Source organism: Talaromyces amestolkiae (assembly GCF_001896365.1).
Source record: "Talaromyces amestolkiae strain CIB chromosome Unknown scaffold7.1, whole genome shotgun sequence".
Classification (NCBI taxonomy): domain Eukaryota; kingdom Fungi; phylum Ascomycota; class Eurotiomycetes; order Eurotiales; family Trichocomaceae; genus Talaromyces; species Talaromyces amestolkiae.
The window spans coordinates 1,244,391-1,261,708 of NW_024468043.1; the positions used below are offsets into that span (position 1 = coordinate 1,244,391).

At 47.7% G+C, this 17,318-nt stretch overlaps 7 protein-coding genes across 7 annotated transcripts; 4 read left to right on the plus strand and 3 right to left on the minus strand.

Moving 5' to 3' along the window:
- Nucleotides 1–1,229: 1,229 nt before the first annotated feature.
- Nucleotides 1,230–4,721, plus strand: BHQ10_004459 (uncharacterized protein; the record flags this gene model as incomplete). Its single annotated transcript, XM_040876826.1, has 7 exons — nt 1,230–1,244; nt 1,303–1,452; nt 1,507–1,842; nt 1,891–3,060; nt 3,494–3,604; nt 3,667–4,415; nt 4,481–4,721. The coding sequence occupies 7 exons, from the start codon at nt 1,230–1,232 to the stop codon at nt 4,719–4,721; spliced, it is 2,772 nt and encodes a 923-aa protein (XP_040732963.1).
- A 209-nt stretch (nt 4,722–4,930) lies between these two features.
- On the minus strand, nt 4,931–6,345 carry BHQ10_004460 (uncharacterized protein; the record flags this gene model as incomplete). Its single annotated transcript, XM_040876828.1, has 4 exons — nt 4,931–5,026; nt 5,079–5,924; nt 5,975–6,106; nt 6,163–6,345. 4 exons carry the CDS (start codon nt 6,343–6,345, stop codon nt 4,931–4,933), a joined length of 1,257 nt encoding a protein of 418 aa, XP_040732964.1.
- A 1,801-nt stretch (nt 6,346–8,146) lies between these two features.
- Nucleotides 8,147–9,391, plus strand: BHQ10_004461 (uncharacterized protein; the record flags this gene model as incomplete). Its single annotated transcript, XM_040876829.1, has 1 exon — nt 8,147–9,391. The coding sequence occupies one exon, from the start codon at nt 8,147–8,149 to the stop codon at nt 9,389–9,391; it is 1,245 nt and encodes a 414-aa protein (XP_040732965.1).
- Nucleotides 9,392–10,626: 1,235 nt separating this feature from the next.
- BHQ10_004462 (uncharacterized protein) lies at nt 10,627–13,849 on the plus strand (the record flags this gene model as incomplete). The annotated part of the gene is made up of 8 exons (XM_040876830.1): nt 10,627–10,693; nt 10,756–10,907; nt 10,987–11,382; nt 11,430–11,706; nt 12,190–12,248; nt 12,309–12,581; nt 12,644–12,848; nt 12,903–13,849. 8 exons carry the CDS (start codon nt 10,627–10,629, stop codon nt 13,847–13,849), a joined length of 2,376 nt encoding a protein of 791 aa, XP_040732966.1.
- Nucleotides 13,850–13,994: 145 nt separating this feature from the next.
- On the minus strand, nt 13,995–14,476 carry BHQ10_004463 (uncharacterized protein; the record flags this gene model as incomplete). Its single annotated transcript, XM_040876831.1, has 2 exons — nt 13,995–14,305; nt 14,362–14,476. 2 exons carry the CDS (start codon nt 14,474–14,476, stop codon nt 13,995–13,997), a joined length of 426 nt encoding a protein of 141 aa, XP_040732967.1.
- A 335-nt stretch (nt 14,477–14,811) lies between these two features.
- On the plus strand, nt 14,812–15,600 carry BHQ10_004464 (uncharacterized protein; the record flags this gene model as incomplete). Its single annotated transcript, XM_040876832.1, has 1 exon — nt 14,812–15,600. The coding sequence occupies one exon, from the start codon at nt 14,812–14,814 to the stop codon at nt 15,598–15,600; it is 789 nt and encodes a 262-aa protein (XP_040732968.1).
- Nucleotides 15,601–15,831: 231 nt separating this feature from the next.
- BHQ10_004465 (uncharacterized protein) lies at nt 15,832–16,962 on the minus strand (the record flags this gene model as incomplete). The annotated part of the gene is made up of 1 exon (XM_040876833.1): nt 15,832–16,962. The coding sequence occupies one exon, from the start codon at nt 16,960–16,962 to the stop codon at nt 15,832–15,834; it is 1,131 nt and encodes a 376-aa protein (XP_040732969.1).
- Between the last annotated feature and the right edge of the window lie 356 nt (nt 16,963–17,318).

A 17,318-nucleotide genomic window follows, 5' to 3' on the forward strand; every position in this document is an offset into this window, starting at 1 on the left:
CAATCTACGTAGTGTCAGACGCAATCTCATACAATGACCACATATTATCGTCGATGAATCAATGTTGGAAACTGAAATATGACATTTCAAGGTTTCTTGAATCTTCTCTCCTCTTTTCTCGCGGCCGTTGATGTCCACTATGTATGTTTCCCTGCTCATGCAAGATCAATCACACATGGGCGCGCATATTCACTCACTAACAGTCAATAGTGCTATGTGATGTTCTATTTCTGAATTTCTAGAGTTATTAATAGTTTATACATCTTCACGTCGAGTACTACCATCCCGTCATTCGAGAAGTATACTTACTTTAGTATACAGATGGCGATAGAGCATGATTGGCCTGTTAGGGCTAATTGCACTCGGGCCCGCTGTAGAAATTAGGGGATTCGGGCCGCTGGTTGGCTGATTGCGGTCTCGACCTTACTTTAGCGGCGCTTGAGGATACAATTGTCGGGGTTTAGTATTTACAGGAAAGTTACTATTAATACTTGTGTACGATCAGATGACTTATGATTGAGCGGTCAGTGTTGCTGAGTTGAGTTGAGTTGAGATATGCTGTATAGAGATGCGATGGAAGATAGAATGCTGACCCAATGCAAAACTGAAGCATACATCAATTGACATGTACTTATAAGACAGCAGCTAAGTAGAAGCCAAAACAGTAGAATAGACCAGACTAGATCCTGCATGAAGCACGCATTGACACTCCCGTCCGTCCCTGCGACAGATTAGTAGCATGCATCACAGATTGGGCTATCTAATGGCTGGCACATTAATACTTATTTCCCCTCGTAGCCAGTAGATTTTGCCTAGTGGGTTGATGCTATTTTCTCTTCTAGTCTAATAGTCAGGTCTCTTCGCTCTTTAGTCTTGACTCTGGTAGTCCTCTCTTCTATTTTCGGCTGCTTCCACTACTCAGTACTAACTGACTACAGTTTGTTGGCTTGGCTGGTCCAGTCGATTGCATTCGTTCTCTACGATCCCACGACTCGCTCTTTTGTCTGACTCGATATACATAGTAATTGTTTTAATTCTATCTTCTGCTGGGATCCATCACAAAGTTGACGACTTTCGGATCGTGCATGAAGCCCCGCACTATTCAAGTTGCCGTCGCCAATCATCCTCCCCAGCCATTGCTTTATTAATACTACCTTGCTGCCGATTCTGTTGATTGTTGAACGTACTCCTAATCTTTGCGACTCTCTAATCTTGCGTGAGAGGGCATTATGTCGTTGAAGCAGGTATGTTATACAACACCTTGTAAGCAGCGAGCGAGTTTGAGCGTACTGACCGAGACAGGAAATCGAGACATGGGTGCAGGCACTCGCTCACTACGACAATAATGAATTCGACGAATCTCTCCGCGTCTTTGACAATATCGCCGATACATCCAAGATTTTGTTCAATTGCGGCGTTATCCATGCCACATTGGGCGAACACGAGAAAGCGGTGCGTGCGCTCTCTGTCAAACCGGCGATAATACAGAACTAATTTGCAGAACAGGTGGAATGCTATCAACGTGCCATAGCGCTCGACAACTACCTCGCCGTAGCGTACTTCCAACAAGGCGTCTCCAATTTCCTGCTTGGCGATTTCGAGGAGGCGCTCGCCAATTTCAACGATACCCTCCTGTACCTCCGCGGAAACACATCGATAGACTATGAGCAGCTCGGGTTGAAGTTTCGCTTATTTTCGTGCGAGGTATTATTCAATCGAGGCTTGAGTTATATCTATCTGCAGCAGATAGATACAGGTTTGCAGGATCTGCAATTTGCGTCCAAGGAAAAGGTCACGCCGGATCATGATGTGATTGACGAGGCGATTAGGGAGCAGGCTGAAGTACTTTCCCACTTTCCTCTTTTATGGGCGTAACGCTAATTAATTCAGGGATACACTGTATTTTCAATTCCCGTCGGTGTCGTCTACCGTCCCAATGAAGCCAAAGTCAAGAATCTCAAGACAAAAGACTACCTCGGCAAAGCAAGGCTGGTAGCAGCCTCAGACCGCAACAATGCATTCATCGGCTTCCAGGGCTCAGAACTCAAGAAAGCAATGGCCATCGAAACAGCAGCAAAGGACGATAGACCAGCCGAGAATATTTCGTACGCCGCCACGAATCTCGTGCAAAAGAATCTCTCGAGCAGAAGTCGACAACAATCCGAACCACCGTTGGGCAGGAATACGTTTCCGCCTACGCCACCGCCAGAGTCGGATAAGGGTTCGTCTGCTAGTGGTTCTTCTGGAGGGTTGACGCAGCGTGCCGCGTCGGTCAGGTCGGGGGCTGGTGGTCGTCCGCCCAGGCTGCAATTGGATCGGCCCGGTGGTGCAGGCACGAATGGGCGGACGGGAGGTAATATGCCGTCCATGGAGAAATCGAGAATTGGCTCGACTCGTACGGCCTCTGAGCCTCGAGGACCGCCGTCACGACAGTACTCCAACTCTTCGCGTGCGAGGGATGGACGTCCCCGCCTCTACCGCGAGACGACAGGTAGCCGTCGCGGCGATGGCGGATTCGAGTTCGTCCCTGAAGAGGAATACAACGACGAAGTATTTGACATGTACATAAGCCCGCGCACAAACACCAACGGCTTCGCACCCAAGACTCGCCAACAACAACAACCGCGCTACATTGAAGAAGAACCAGAATACAGCAGCGAATACGAAGACGAAATCCCCGAAGACGCCGAATTCGAAATGGTCAATGAACAGCCACCACCCCGCAAACAGCGTACTAGATATAGTAACCCACAGTCTCAAAGCTCCGGGCAAGGCCGAAGAGCACCTTCTCGTCGGCGCACGATGCCTGATATCAGGAAATTCCGCGTCAAGGTTCATGCACTTGAGGATACGCGGTATATTATGATTGAAGCGAATATCGGATATGGTGAGTTTGAGGGCCGAATTCGCGAGAAATTTGGCTTTAGGGGTCTGTTGAGGATACGTATGCGCGATGATAATGATATGATTACGATGGGCGATCAGGAGGATTTGGATTTGTTGCTGAGTGCGGCGAGAGATGAGGCGAGGAGGGAGAATCAGGATATGGGGAAGATTGAGGTATTTCCATCTCTGCATTTGGTATTAATAATTGCTAACGAGAACATAGATCTGGGTTGAAGAAAGAATTTAATTTATCCATGTTCATGTCTATGTTTATGTCTATGAATTACTGTTTTGAGCGTGGAGTTGGTCAGATGGAGGGTTTATACATACACACTTTGTCGTCGCACTTGTTGTAGTGACTTGACTATCTTTGAGATATCCCCTGAATATACATTTTAGTTGCATTGAAATCATGAAATAAATTGCTAGGTATACTTAATATAATCAGAGATAGTAGAATACCTAAAAAGGAATTAGGGCACGCCAAGACCTCGGAGCTCCTCTGCTCCGCTTCATTCGGTGACGTTGACGTTTCCTTTGTTGTTGACCTTCGACAGCAATCACGACTACTTGTACAGAGATGACAGACCTGACTCCTTCAGTCCAGAGCCTCTTGCGCGAAAAGCGCAAAGAACTTGCTACACACACCGACCTTCCACAGACACCACCCCGCGATCCAAAAAACGTAAATGAATTCCTGAAAGAGGCCTACCGCATAGTCAGTCCAACCCTCACCATGCAATCGTTATAGCAATAGACTGATATAATATATATGGACAGAACTCCCACATTCAATCCCTCCTGCACTACCTCCAATCAATCCGCCATTCCTACCTGTCTATCCACACCACCAAAAAGAAACCTGAAGCTGCCACATCATCTATTTCACCGACTACGACGACAAATCTACCAACTCAAAACCTGACCGACGCAGACCGCGACTCCATCGATTCCTCAACGGCGTTATTGCTTCGCGACTTGTCGTCTAGTATCTCCAACCTGCAATCCGCAGAACAATTACGACAGGAAACGGAGCGACAGCTACTGCACAAAAAGTATGGGCATTTAAGAGGCACGGGGGTATTGTGGCGATGGGCTGCAGGTGCTGATTCAGCAGAAGGTAACGAAGGGAAATCGGATGAGCAGATAACAGCCGAAGAATCGGCGAGATGCGTATCCACTGTAAGGGAGAATGTGTTGTGGTTTCTGAGAAGGAATCTGGAGCGAGTTGCGGAGGTGCAGAGGGGGATGGTGGAGAAGAGGATTGAGCGGGTTAGGGAGAAGGAGAAGAGCGTCCTATACAAAGCTGCGGTTCCGCAGGAGCAGATAATACATAGGCAACGGCAGCAGGAATGGGAGCAACCTGCGGCTGGCAGGGAGCAGCAGCGGAAATACGAAAAGGCGTCTACGCTCTCGGATCAGGAAACAGCGACGATTGAGTCGCAGTTGTCGGCTGAGCAACTCCAGCTTTTTGCGGAGGAGAATGATATGATGCTGAGACATTATGAGGATACCCTGAGTAAAGTCCAGTTCGTCCTCCCTCCCCACCCAACTTTTCCATATGTGCCAAGATATTTGTACTAATGCCGAGCAGAAACGCAGAAAAATCCCTCCTGGAAATTTCCTCGCTACAGCAAACCCTCGTCTCACACCTCTCCACTCAAGAAGAATTCATTTCGCAGCTCGTTACCGATGCATCCACCACAGCCGAGAATGTAGGCAAGGGCAACAAAGAACTCAAACGGGCAAATGAGCGAAAGAGTACGGCGCAGATGGTGTTTTGGTGTACGGCGGGACTGTGTGTTTGGTTGATTGTTTGGGATGCTATTTTCTAACCAGCCCTGAAACCAAAGGGCTGGATGTATATATGTGATAATGCTAGGACGAGATGAATGCCGATGGCCTATCTACCAGCTGCCTTCTTGAGATTGTAACGTACATCCAGTGAGCCGAAATGGAATGGAAAAAAAAAATCCAATATGGTTTGTCTGACCAACCCTTGATCATACCCAACGATACCAAAATGAAAATCAAAATGAAAGAATTACTGAGTCTCGCGGACAACGCTATCAATGGCCTCCGCTACATAATCGACGTTATGTGTGTTGAGGCCTGCCATGGATATACGTCCATTCTTTGTCTGTTCATCATTAGCATCTCTATTTTCTCCGGCTAGGTGGTGAGGAACGAACCATGTAAATGTGCCACTTCTCCCTCAAAATCTGCACTTGCTTCTCACTCAACCCCGTAAAACTAAACATCCCAATCTGACTCGTAATATGTGTCCACGACCCAGGCGTCTTTCGCGCCTCTAACCCCGCTCTTAAACTCTTTCGCATTTCGGCAATTCGGCCGCTCATCGTGCGTAGATCTTCCTCCCACTCGGCAAAGAGTTGGGGGTCGTTTAGGATGATACTTGCGATTCGGGAGCCGTAGGCAGGCGGATTTGAGATTTCAGATCGTTGCAGAATGGCCAATTGGCTGGCGATGTTTGGTGTGCTGGATGCCTGGCTAGGCGCGGAGATGAAATGGAAGGCGCCGGCACGTTCACCGTACAGACCGAAATTTTTGGCAAAGGATTGAGCGACACAGGTCTCGAAGCCTTGTTCGACGAAGTACCGAATTGCCCATGCGTCGCGAGCGAGGTCTCCCGATGCGAAACCTTGGTATGCGCAGTCGAAGAAGGGGAAGTGGCCCTTGGCGCGGACGACTTGGGCGATGCGTTTCCATTGTTCGGGGGTTGGGTCGACGCCTGTAGGGTTATGGGCGCATGCGTGCAGGACGATGATTGAGCCGGATGCTGCGGTCTCCAAGGAGGATAACATCCCCTCGATATCGAGGCCCTTGGTTTGGGCGGAGAAGTACGGGTATTTCGCGATCGATAAGCCGACATTTGTGAAGATTTGGTTGTGGTTTGCCCATGTGGGATCGCTCAGGTAGACGGTCGGACGGGGTTGTTGGTTTGGATGGAATTTAGAGAGGAAGAGGGCGCCGAGATGGACGGCACCTGTACCGGAGATGGTTTGGAAAGATGCTACCTTTTTGTTGTTAGTATGACTGGAAATGAGTTTGTTGGAGAGAGAAGTACTCTGTTGTCTTTGATGGCAGGACTGTCAGCACCAAGGATCAGTTTCTGAGCTGCACTGGTATATTGCGGCAAGCCTGCGATGGGAAGGTATTCATGGTTGAGCTCTGGATCATTTTTGAGAATGTCGTCTGCCTGTTACTTCTTAGCATCCAAGTAAAAATATAAATACTGAAATTAGAGGGAAATACCTTCCTGACAACAGGCAAAATCCACGGCTTCGCGTTGTCATCTCGGTAAGCACCAATACCCAAATCGACTTTTTTCTCAGACGGATCCTTGCGATACGCAGCCATGAGCCCAAACAAGGGGTCCTCTGGTGCCTGGGGCACATTGGCGGCAGTAAAGATGCCAGCTGTCGCTGTCGAGCCCATAATGTGTGATGATAACTGATTCAGACGAGAAACCGGCGTTGAGTTTGTATTTGCAGCAGAAGAAGAAAGGTTGTGGGGTGAAAGTTGGAGATGACTCTGAGGGCCAGGCTTGTGAGGGGGAGGGGGCGGAGCCATTTTTAACTGCTAATCAGCTGCTGGCTAATTGCAATAATCGCGCAATGCGTAGAACAGGTCTGCGCCCAGCTCGGAAGAGAGCCCGTTGTCTGCTGATTTGCAGGTTTAGTCGTGAAACGGCGGTTATTTGATTGTTTATGTTCACCGGTGAGCTGGCCTGGACTCTGTCGGCGTGAAATGTGGTGATCTCGGGCCAAAGACCGACTGCAGTAAGTTCAACTATGTTCGAACGTATGAATATGCGACAATCAGACAATTCAACAGACAACAGTGAAATAGAAGAGAGTCAGAATAAAGTAGCTGTCTATACTATGTAATATATCCTAGCTATGACAAAAGCCGAGGTCCGGGACAATAGCCTTGTGACGTCGCAAAATCGCTCATCTTGACTACGTACTCCTAACTATTAAACTGACATATGATCAGAGATCGTACACTCTTTACTACTCATACTATGAGGTAGTGTAGCATTGAACTCGAATATAACCGACTAGGCGCGTACCTAGACTTCGAATCTACTACGTATAGCCATCACATGCGACAGGAACACATACAATTAGCCAGAATAATAATCATCAATCTAATAATCTATCCCCGGAAAGCTCGTTGATATACCCGAAGGTCCACCTGGTCTAATGCGGCTAAATACGGGTCAACCGTCAAGCCGTCAAGCCGTCGGTCTGTGAGAATTGCACGTTGAAATGATAATGTAGATAGCTCACCTAGCACTTGCTTGGTTTCGCCAGATCTTGAAGCAGATCCAGGCCACATTGACGAGTGCTAATATACAACTTGTTTGTCATTAGACAAGGCGCGTAATTTGTAGGTGCTAGTTACAAGAACTTGCGTAAAGTGGTATCATGTCTGTAACATATTCCCCAACGTTCCTCCAGACTCACTCCCACCTCAATCTATCTTTCGTGGACAACGACATTAGATCAATATGCTTGATAGACTACCACGAGAAATTCTGGTGCTGATTGCTAAACATCTCGATCAAGTCGTTCCTGAGAGTCTGCTTGACCTGGTATGCGTGAACAAGCACTGTTTCTCCGTTTTAACTATCCTGTTATATCGATCTCTTAAATTCTACGTGGTTGATTTAGAAAGCGATCAGCTTGCCAGAGACGTGGCTCGTCAATCAAGAGTACTTCTGCAACGCGTAGGCGGCTATGGCTCTGTTCAACGTTTAATCATCGTCCACGACGACAACGAAAGAGAATGGACGTTCTTCAAGGAACAGGCTTCGGCACAAGAACAATTGCGGCTGTATCGACATAGGTTAACTCGACTTGAAAGATCAGGTCGCGACAAGGACATTCTTGAAGAGTATGCGTTCTTTCCGGGCAGGAAAACGACCAGAAATACTGTGCATCAAACGAATTTATTCTGGAAGCCGCTGGCAGAATTAATATCTAGCTTACCTTCGCTAGTGTCTATCATCTATAATAGCCATACTCAATTCCCGCCTTGTCTTCTTGATGCTATTCACCAGCATCAACCCCCATGCAGAATTTTTATCACCCGCTTTCACCTCTGGAGCTTAGGCCCCCGGGGCCCGGAAGATGAATATGAATCGGCATTATTGAGTTCACCATGTCTTCACGCCATCGGGATACATATGCGAGGTTCCTACGGAAGCAGGCCTTCAGGAAGATGGGCGAATATGTACACCCCAATAGCTCTAAGGGAGCTTGTTGCAGGGGTGATACCGCATTTGAAGAAGCTGGTCTTGTTTCAGTTTTCAGTGCCGTTAGACTCTGACAGTCAGCCAACCCAGTCTTGGGTTGGGTTTGGACAGCAACCAAAAGCTCAGGGTTCGCTAGACTACCTGTCTATTCACGACGGGGCACAATTTGTCGAGCGACAATTAAAGTCATTGCAAGAGGACACCGATTTCACGACTTTGAAAGTCCTTAAAATTCCTAGCGTGGATCTAGAGGCTTTGGAATATCTGATCGCCAATTGCCATTTTCCTATACTCACACAGCTAGCTGTCAACCTCGGACCAATCTATTATCGTAGTGTGAACCATAACTATTTCCCAGCCGCAAAGTCTTTCTTGCTTAGTCTGCCAGCTTTGTCTGTTTTGCATTTATCGGAATGGCATTCAGATATTGCTATGGAAGCTGTATTAGAACATCATGGTTCGCGTTTATACGAGCTCTCCATATCACCATCCACAGGCGTTACGGCAACCCTGGAGGATCTCAAACATGTGGCAAGATATTGTCCACTTTTGGAAAAGTTGACCATCAAAATCAAACGATCTAAAGGCGATGTCCAAGAAGTGGCCAGCTATAAAACAATCGGAGCTTTACCACGACTTCAACACTTGTATCTTGACTTGGATGCCTCGGATTTGAATTTACTACCCGCACGCGATAGCCTACGTAAAAACTTTGTGACGCGCAACGACCCTACTTTCGACGCATTCGATAAACAGTATTGTGACCAATATTTTGATTACTCTCTCCAACGTCCTCGAAATGGCCACCTGAAGGACGCCTTCGTCAATGGCGCATTGGATAATGAGCTCGCTCGTAGTATTTTTCACACTATATCTTCGGCACAAACATCATGTGGTATGCTTGAATCCTTGGAGGTCAAAGTCACTGGAGCAGGATGCTTTATCTGGAATACCCTGAACATTGATGAACGCGGGTTTCGCGACGTTCTTGAGACAATGGGTCGACCACGTCGGGTGTTTCGGATAAACAGCAGCAGCAGCAGCAGCGGCCGCGAAACGAAAGTCGGGTTGGTGAAAGGGTGGCGACCCTATAAGAGAATATCTGAGCCTTCTGAATTGGCTCCCTTCGCAAAGGAGATCTTTCAACGGATTTGGCCTCCAAAGACGGAGAACTGGTGGGAGGATTGGCATAGCGTTCCGCTTGTTGAGTCTGGCGATTGATTGTTTATGAGAGAGAAGTTTAGCAGGAGTGCATTTCTCACGGAACTAAATTTATAGATGACACGGTACTCATTTCGATGCTGCTATGTAGTTTTGCGGCGTGCTTTGAACGCTTAACCATCCATTTGGACATCGTTATTGCGAGTTCATTCCAGTAGCACATGCCCTATGTAAGGACCTGCGTACGCCTGGCTAGACGTAGAAAAGTAATGATGCCCAGCTTATGATATTCATTTTTAGACTAGTTTCAATTTGTATCATGGTATATAAACAGCGCACGGCAAAGAGTGGGTTGTTGTAAGGATGTGGTGGTGGGTTCAAACAAGTGATCGAGAAATGAACTCTGTTACCTTGGAAGGCTGTTGCAATATTGCAAATGCATTGACAAGTCATAGTAAGCGGAGTATGTAAGACCCGTAGACATACAATAGAGATAATCCAAGATTGTTCCTACAGAAGTCTAAGGGGGGTTATAAGGCACACATTGGGACGGGCTTTCCTAAATAGGCAATAATCTTATCAACTAACTGGAGGATTATCGTGTCGACCAGCATGAGTTTCAAGTATATGTATCTATCTGGTTGATTCTTTGTGCCAACCTTGGAATCTTGACACCCCAAGCGCGCACTCACGTACAGCACCCACAGAATATCGAAGCCTCACGTACAAGGCCTTATTTTGGGGAGTGTAGTGACCGAATCTCAGTCCTCTGGTCTGGGTTGGCATGTATAAATCTATCCAGGTGGGCTGTTAACTCCATGCTGAGCAGAATATATGTAATGTATGGTTTTCTTCCCACATTTTCTTAATTTATAAAACGCAAATCTGAAAACTTCTTTGTTTCGAAGAGACCAGCATTTTTGATTGATTGTCTGATCCCTGCGCCCCGTATCGATTGATCCGAACGCCCTTGACTTGTGAGACCATTAATGTGGCTTACTTCCAACTCCTGGTTCCTTCTGTCATTCAGTTCGTTCATTTCGAGTGTGGTCGAGTCGTGCGGATAAGTAGATCCAAAGACATGGAGGCGGCGGGTTCGGAGTAATTATTTTTAGTTAGGTACTGCCGCCGCAATCTTCAAGCTGAAACTATGCAAAGCTCACCTCCACCATCGATAAAAGAACCTGTCTTTTACCATCCCTCTTCGATTTCAATTTTATTGTATAGCGAACTCAGCAGTTTTTCGAAATATTTATTCACCTTCAGCTGCATCACGATCTTTACATCATCCCATAATGGCCGCCAAAAAAGCAGCTGGCAAAAAGGCTAGCCGCCCGTCGTTCGACTCTATTATCGAGGCTGGTAAATGCGCCCTCTCCTTGTGGCCAAACGTAACCTGGGACTAATTACTATTACCATTGAAGAACGTCTTAACCGGAAAAAACAAGAAAACCAAGCTCTAGCAGACCAGTTGTTGGGCAGTAAAAAGAGAAGAGCTAGTGCGCCAGGGCCTGGAGTTGGCACCAAAAAGACACCTGCCGACAGGAGCCTTGCAAGCAGAATTGGTGTCGTGAAGGTGAGCCTTGGGATATATTGTTCTTCCTGTACCCTCACTTTTGGTAAATCCGTTAACTAATGCAAACTCCAAAATGTAGCGTTCAGCATCCACATCCTCAAAGCCCAAACCCAACCCCATCGTTACAGCTCGCGCCACAGCAAAACAAACCGTAACCGCCAAACCAACCTCCCGCCGCACACGAGAAGATCGTATGCTAGAAGATATCAAGGGCAAGAAAGATGTGAACGTGGCACCCCGCAAACAAGCAGAGATTTCAATCAAGGGAACTGCTGCAACGGGACCGTTTGTCGTCGTTGGAAGAAATTTCGCTCCAGGTACCAATGCCGCCGATATCGAAGCTGCGATGGAGCCTGTTGCTGGACATATTGTTGGAGTTCATATAACGTCGCATACGCCATACGTCAATGCGCAGATTGCGTGCGCTGAGAAATGGGGCGCGGATGCCATTGTAGCGCAGTTCAATGGACAGAAAGTCGGTACTTCTGTTATTTTTCTATGCTCAAAACTAATGATTAACAGGCGGACGGTCGAATTCTATCAATCGAATACAGAGGTGGTGGCAGCCACTACTTCGCGCCTACCTCTGGCAACCGTGCTAGTAACTACGACGCCCTCAGAGAACAAGCAGACCGCGAACGCCGAGAGAGGAAAAATGTGGCCGAGCCTCAGATTCATGATGGAAGAAATGGATTCAGTGATCCGAAAGGGCGCCCCAGACGAGCTGATGGTAGCATCGAACTGTACAGAGACAAAATGATGGTCGATGCTCCTACCATACCGACTTCAAAGCGTGGTCGTGGATTCCGCTGATCGGTTTATCTGTATGCGCATACTATGATATGAAAGATTCCCTTGTGTAATAATATCTTTGCTTTTTTTGGAGTTGTTGGGTAGTTAGCGGCGTCATAATATTAGATGGACCTTGGTCGAGTGGGTGATATGACTGGAACATGAAATCATATGCATCATAATCTAAATGAACAAATGTAAATGTCTAAAAGGCATGATAATCCGAAAGTTGAGACTGAAGAAATCACGTGTGATTTGCGGCGGAGATTCGATGCGGAGGTTGCGGAGAACCAAAGTCAAACCCAATCCTTATATTTTTTTCGGACCTTCTTATTATTATCGCCCAATTGACATACCTACGTTTTCGTTTGCGTATAAGCTTGGAAAGCGTCAACAATGAACCATGGACTGAGACGTGGCACGCAACATTTAACGAGACAATGTTGCAAACACCTCTTTTCGCAAACCCAACCCAGACGTTATGCATCAGACATCGTGAAGAAAGAGTGGTCAACACCACTCGCAAAAATCCTTGCTGATGCGATTCGCGTATGTCTATCCCACTTCTATCCTACGACAAAAGGACGCTATGCTAACAACAGATTCTAGACAACCGGCCCAATCTCCATAGCAGCCTACATGCGACAAGTCCTCACAAACCCCGACGCAGGCTACTATACCACACCAAGCAGTCAGAGCAAAACCGAGGTATTTGGCAAGAAAGGCGACTTTATTACATCACCCGAAATCACGCAGATATTTGGAGAGCTTGTGGGGATATGGACGGTTACAGAATGGATGGCGCAGGGGATGCCGAAGGATGGTGTGGAATTGATCGAGGTTGGGCCGGGGAAGGGAACGTTGATGGATGATATTTTACGGGTGAGCAAGACCAAAACAATGCTGAAGGACTATTTGTCTGACTGGTATTCTTTGGTGATTAGACCGTTCGAAACTTCAAGCAATTCTCGAAAAGTATTGAGAATATTTACCTCGTTGAAGCTAGTGCGCCATTACGAGAAGTTCAGAAGAGTCTGCTTTGTGGGCCGGATGCGGTTCTTGAAGAGATTGATATTGGTTTTCGGGGTATCAACAAGCATACTGGAGCGCCTATTGTCTGGGTGGAAGATATCCGGTTATTGTCTTACAGTGAGCTCATACTCAATCATGAACCTGATTTTTTACTGTGCTGACACATGGGAGATGACAAAATGCCGTTTATATTTGCCCACGAATTCTTCGATGCACTTCCCATACATGCCTTTGAATCTGTCCAACCAAGCCCTGAACCTGAAGAACAACCGAAACAACAAATTATGACCCCAACAGGTCCTATCACATTGGACTCTCCAAGCCAGACCAAGGCCAATAATAAGCCAGCCGCCGGCCCACAATGGCGAGAATTAATGGTCGCTTTAAACTCCAAATCCGTCCTTGAAGACGTCAAAGACGAACCCGAATTCCAACTCTCCCGCGCCAAAATATCCACTCCAAACTCTTTACTTCTTCCCGAGATTTCAGAACGTTATAGAGCACTCAAATCCCAGCCCGGTTCTGTCATTGAAGTCAGTCCCGAGAGCAGGATATACGTCGCCGACTTTGCGCGAAGGATTGGGGGATATACACCCCCCGAACCGAAGTCACCAAAGAGGAAGCCTGGAGAAGTCGCCAAACCGGTTACTCCTATCGATAACTCCGCAGCACTAAAGAAGAAAGAGCGTCCTTCAGGGGCTGCCCTGATTCTGGATTACGGCACATCATCTACTATTCCTGTGAACTCCCTCCGCGGTATTAGACAACACAAGGCCATTTCACCATTTGCATACCCCGGACAAGTCGACGTTAGCGCCGATGTGGATTTCATTAGTCTCGCTGAAGCTGCTCTCGAAGCAAGCGAAGGTGTCGAGGTCCATGGTCCAGTTGATCAAGCAGAGTACCTACATTCACTCGGCATCGCCGAGCGGGCGGAGCAACTGCTCAAACTCATGCCAGAAGATAGTGAAAAGTACAAGACGCTTCAGACAGCATGGAAGCGTTTAGTCGACAAAGGGCCCAATGGAATGGGTAAGCTGTATAAAGCTCTGGTCATAGTCCCCGAGAATGGAGGAAGGAGACGGCCCGTTGGATTTGGTGGTGGTGTCGTGGGTTGATATTGTAACATATTGGAAAGTCAACGTATGATATAGAACTATGTAATAAAACAATTATAGAGAAGATTTTATAAAGGGTATCATTTATATAACCGCGTCCAGCGCATCCATCACTTCTTTCTCTTATCTCTTTGAAAAAGAAACATCAATACTCCCGCCAAATATCCTCAACATACTCCTTCGTCAACCTCGTATCATTCCCAAACTTCTCCTGCCACTGCACAAATCCACCCTCCAAAACATAAACCTCTTGCTTCTTGCTCTCCTCTACACCCAAAGTTCGCTCGCGCTCACGTGCATATCGAAGTGCGGCGGAGGGACCGCGTTGTTGGCTGAGAGCGCAGTGGAAGACGACTTTCTCTTTGTCGGCGAGAGTGCGCACGAGTTCGGGCATGCGATAGTCCAGGGAAGAGCTGGGGACCCAGGTTGAGGTGTGGATGTGGCCGCCTACGTGGTCTATGTCGAGTCAGTAGTCTTCAAGGAGCGAGTAGTGGGAGAGAGATTGGAGGTACCGGAGTCTCGGACGTCTATGATGGCTAATTTGTTGGGTGTGCTTGTTGAGAGGAGGAGTGATGAGAGGACATCGCGACTCATGCGGGGAAGGGTGCCGACTGTGATTGAGGACATATTGTCTTGGTTGTTGGAGGTTTTCAGTACTGTAAAAGGGAGAAAAGGTTACTGCTAATGAAGTAGCAACATGCTCTAGAATCAAAAAGGACTTAGGTTTCCAATATCTAAATCGATCAGTCGTTGGATATTGCGGAGCGGCGGAGACGCCGTAAATTCACGTGATCTCAGAAATTCCGCGCTTCTTCAATTTCCGCAGCATCTCGACATCAACTCTTCGAACACGTATCTATGCTCCACACCCAACGCAGTTCGACTCGGCAGTGAATGCGAAGCGAGACCAATTCACTCGAAATATTGCTTGAGACGCAGTATATACAATAAATTAGCCCGCCATGGCGGTGCAATCCTCTCTCCTGAGATGTCTTCGCACATCCTCGACACCATTCTCCCGTGCTCTGCCCATCCGCAGCCACCTTTTCGCAGTCAATCAAAGACTCGGCTACGCCACAGACGATACTCCCTCAAATTCAAAAGCGACCGAAACAACAGAATCATCCTCCAAACCACGAACCTCCATATTCGATGGCATCAACACCACCAGCACCCCATCACCATCCAGCGAAGTCGCCAACGCAAATGTAAAACTCTCCGAAAGCATAGCCAACATCCGCAAGGACGTCCAATTTATCAGAACACCCGTCCAAAGCAACCGCCCAACCCGCGAATTCACCAGAAAGCCGAATATGGCAGCTGCACGAGCCCAACAAAAAGCCAATCGGGAAATGGACAATCTCATGTCCATTTCTAGAGGAGGCGTCTCTGCTGCTGCTACCCGCCAACAACAACAGAACCTAGGAGATTCCATGGCGTCGTCAATCGACTCTGCAGAACCACCCTCGACCCCGAGGTTCCGCACTACGCCTATGAAACTAGGCACAAAACTTGGTCGTCAGGTACTCGTCTCTGCTGACCGAGGCACAGACGTTGCAGCTGCCATTCGTCTGGTGCAAATAAATTGCGCGGTTAATGGAATTAGGAGACAGGCTGCGTTGCAGAAGTTTCATGTGCGACGAGGTCAGAGACGTAAGGATCTCAAGAGTCAGAGGTGGAGGAAGTTGTTCAAGTTTTCCTTTGATGAGACTGTGAAGAAGATTCAGAGGATGAGGGATCAGGGGTGGTAGTTTCCCTATGTCAGTGTAAAGTAGTGTGTCGATTGGGAAAGGATCAAAACAGGAGGGGGACTATGTTCAGATAGATGTATTATACATATGCATATTATTTCTTTTTTTGCTAATCATGTACTTCTATCTAAACATTCAATGTACAGAGGCATGGTACAGTATATAAACATAGCCATGTACACCCTTTTCAATTCGTTGTCGTCGTTCGATAAACAACACCAAGTTAATTGGTTAATCCTTCTTCCCATATCCCCCATAGCCATACCCACCCCCATTTGCAGGCGAGCCCGTCACCGAGGACGTAGGCGAATAGCCACCATMCCCATTCGMCCTGCCACTATTCCCATACGTAACACCACTATTACTTCCACGTCTCGTTTTTGTTGTCGTCATCGGACGTCCCAATATCCCTTCTCCCCTCCAAGCCCCCGGCCCACCTCCACCGTGACCACGCCTCACAACCCTCTGATAGTACGACGCAAACAACGCCCCTAYCCCCGCCGCCATAAAAAAGAACACCAACTTCGTCAACAAACCCAAGAAAGTAGTACCGCCCTCTCGGCCATGGATATGCGGTAAATCATACTCATGATCTAACCAACCAAGACTATCCGCCCCGGAAACCCAACTCACTCGAAACTTGAACGTCAGGGGTTCTCCACGCACAACCTTTGACCCATGGCCTGCCGTCCAGGGATTCCGCGCATTCTCGATTATGGCTGCATCTTCTTCCTCATCCGACAGCTCTGTGTCTGCTGTTTTCGGGGCATGCAACTCCGGCAATGAGTAAGCTGCGCCGGCAACGACGTAACCGGGCGATTTCGCGGATCGTGGTGGCTTCTTTTGCTTATGTTTCTTTGCCGCTGTTACAGATGATAGCGCTTCTTCCTTGCGGGGAGACTCGATGGAGCTTAGACGGTGCATTATGACGTTCATGTCTGTCCAGATGTGTAGGTGGCTCAGTTGCAACGTCCCTTGTAGGGCGATTGTGAGGGGCGTATATGGCGGGCCATTATCATTGCCGCTTCCACCGTTCAAACTTCCAGCGCCGTCACCGCTCACATCCACGACATTGTATTCACTTGCAAAATCGGTGGTGCCGTCCAAGGGGATCGTGGGCACACGACATGTCAGCGGCGCATCAGAGTGGACGTAGTACTCTAGCAAATGATACAATTCGTCGGGGAGAGAGTCAATTGTGCAGGAAATGGTTTCGGTGACGCCATATTGTAGCGCGAGAGGGAGTGAGGTTTCGTTGCATGTTGGGAAGGGGATGTATTGGAGTCGGCCGAGGTCGTCTCTTATCTGTTGGTGGTCGTTAGTATGTTTCCTAGACGAGTGTAATGAGGAGTGTGCGTACATGTTCACCTGAATCTCTGAACGAAAAGAAAAGAAAAATTAGCGATCAGCGCAATATTTCAGACTAGGTACTCACATCGTCCTGTTCAAACAACTGACAGGAATCGACTGTCCGTACGCATATCCAGCGACATCTTTCGAGGCGGGAGAAGCAGCGAATACTCCGCTCGACAGGAACAGCCCAAGAACGGATATGTAACGTTGAGAAAACATATTAACAATACCCAAAAAGAATCAGAATGAAAAAGGCATGACTGTCGTATATACTGTCGAGTGGTGTTGTTGCGAAAAGACCACGCCGCTTGTTTTTGGCTCATGCTTTTTGCGGAGAAGGGTCCCACCGGTTGTTGGCGGCGATT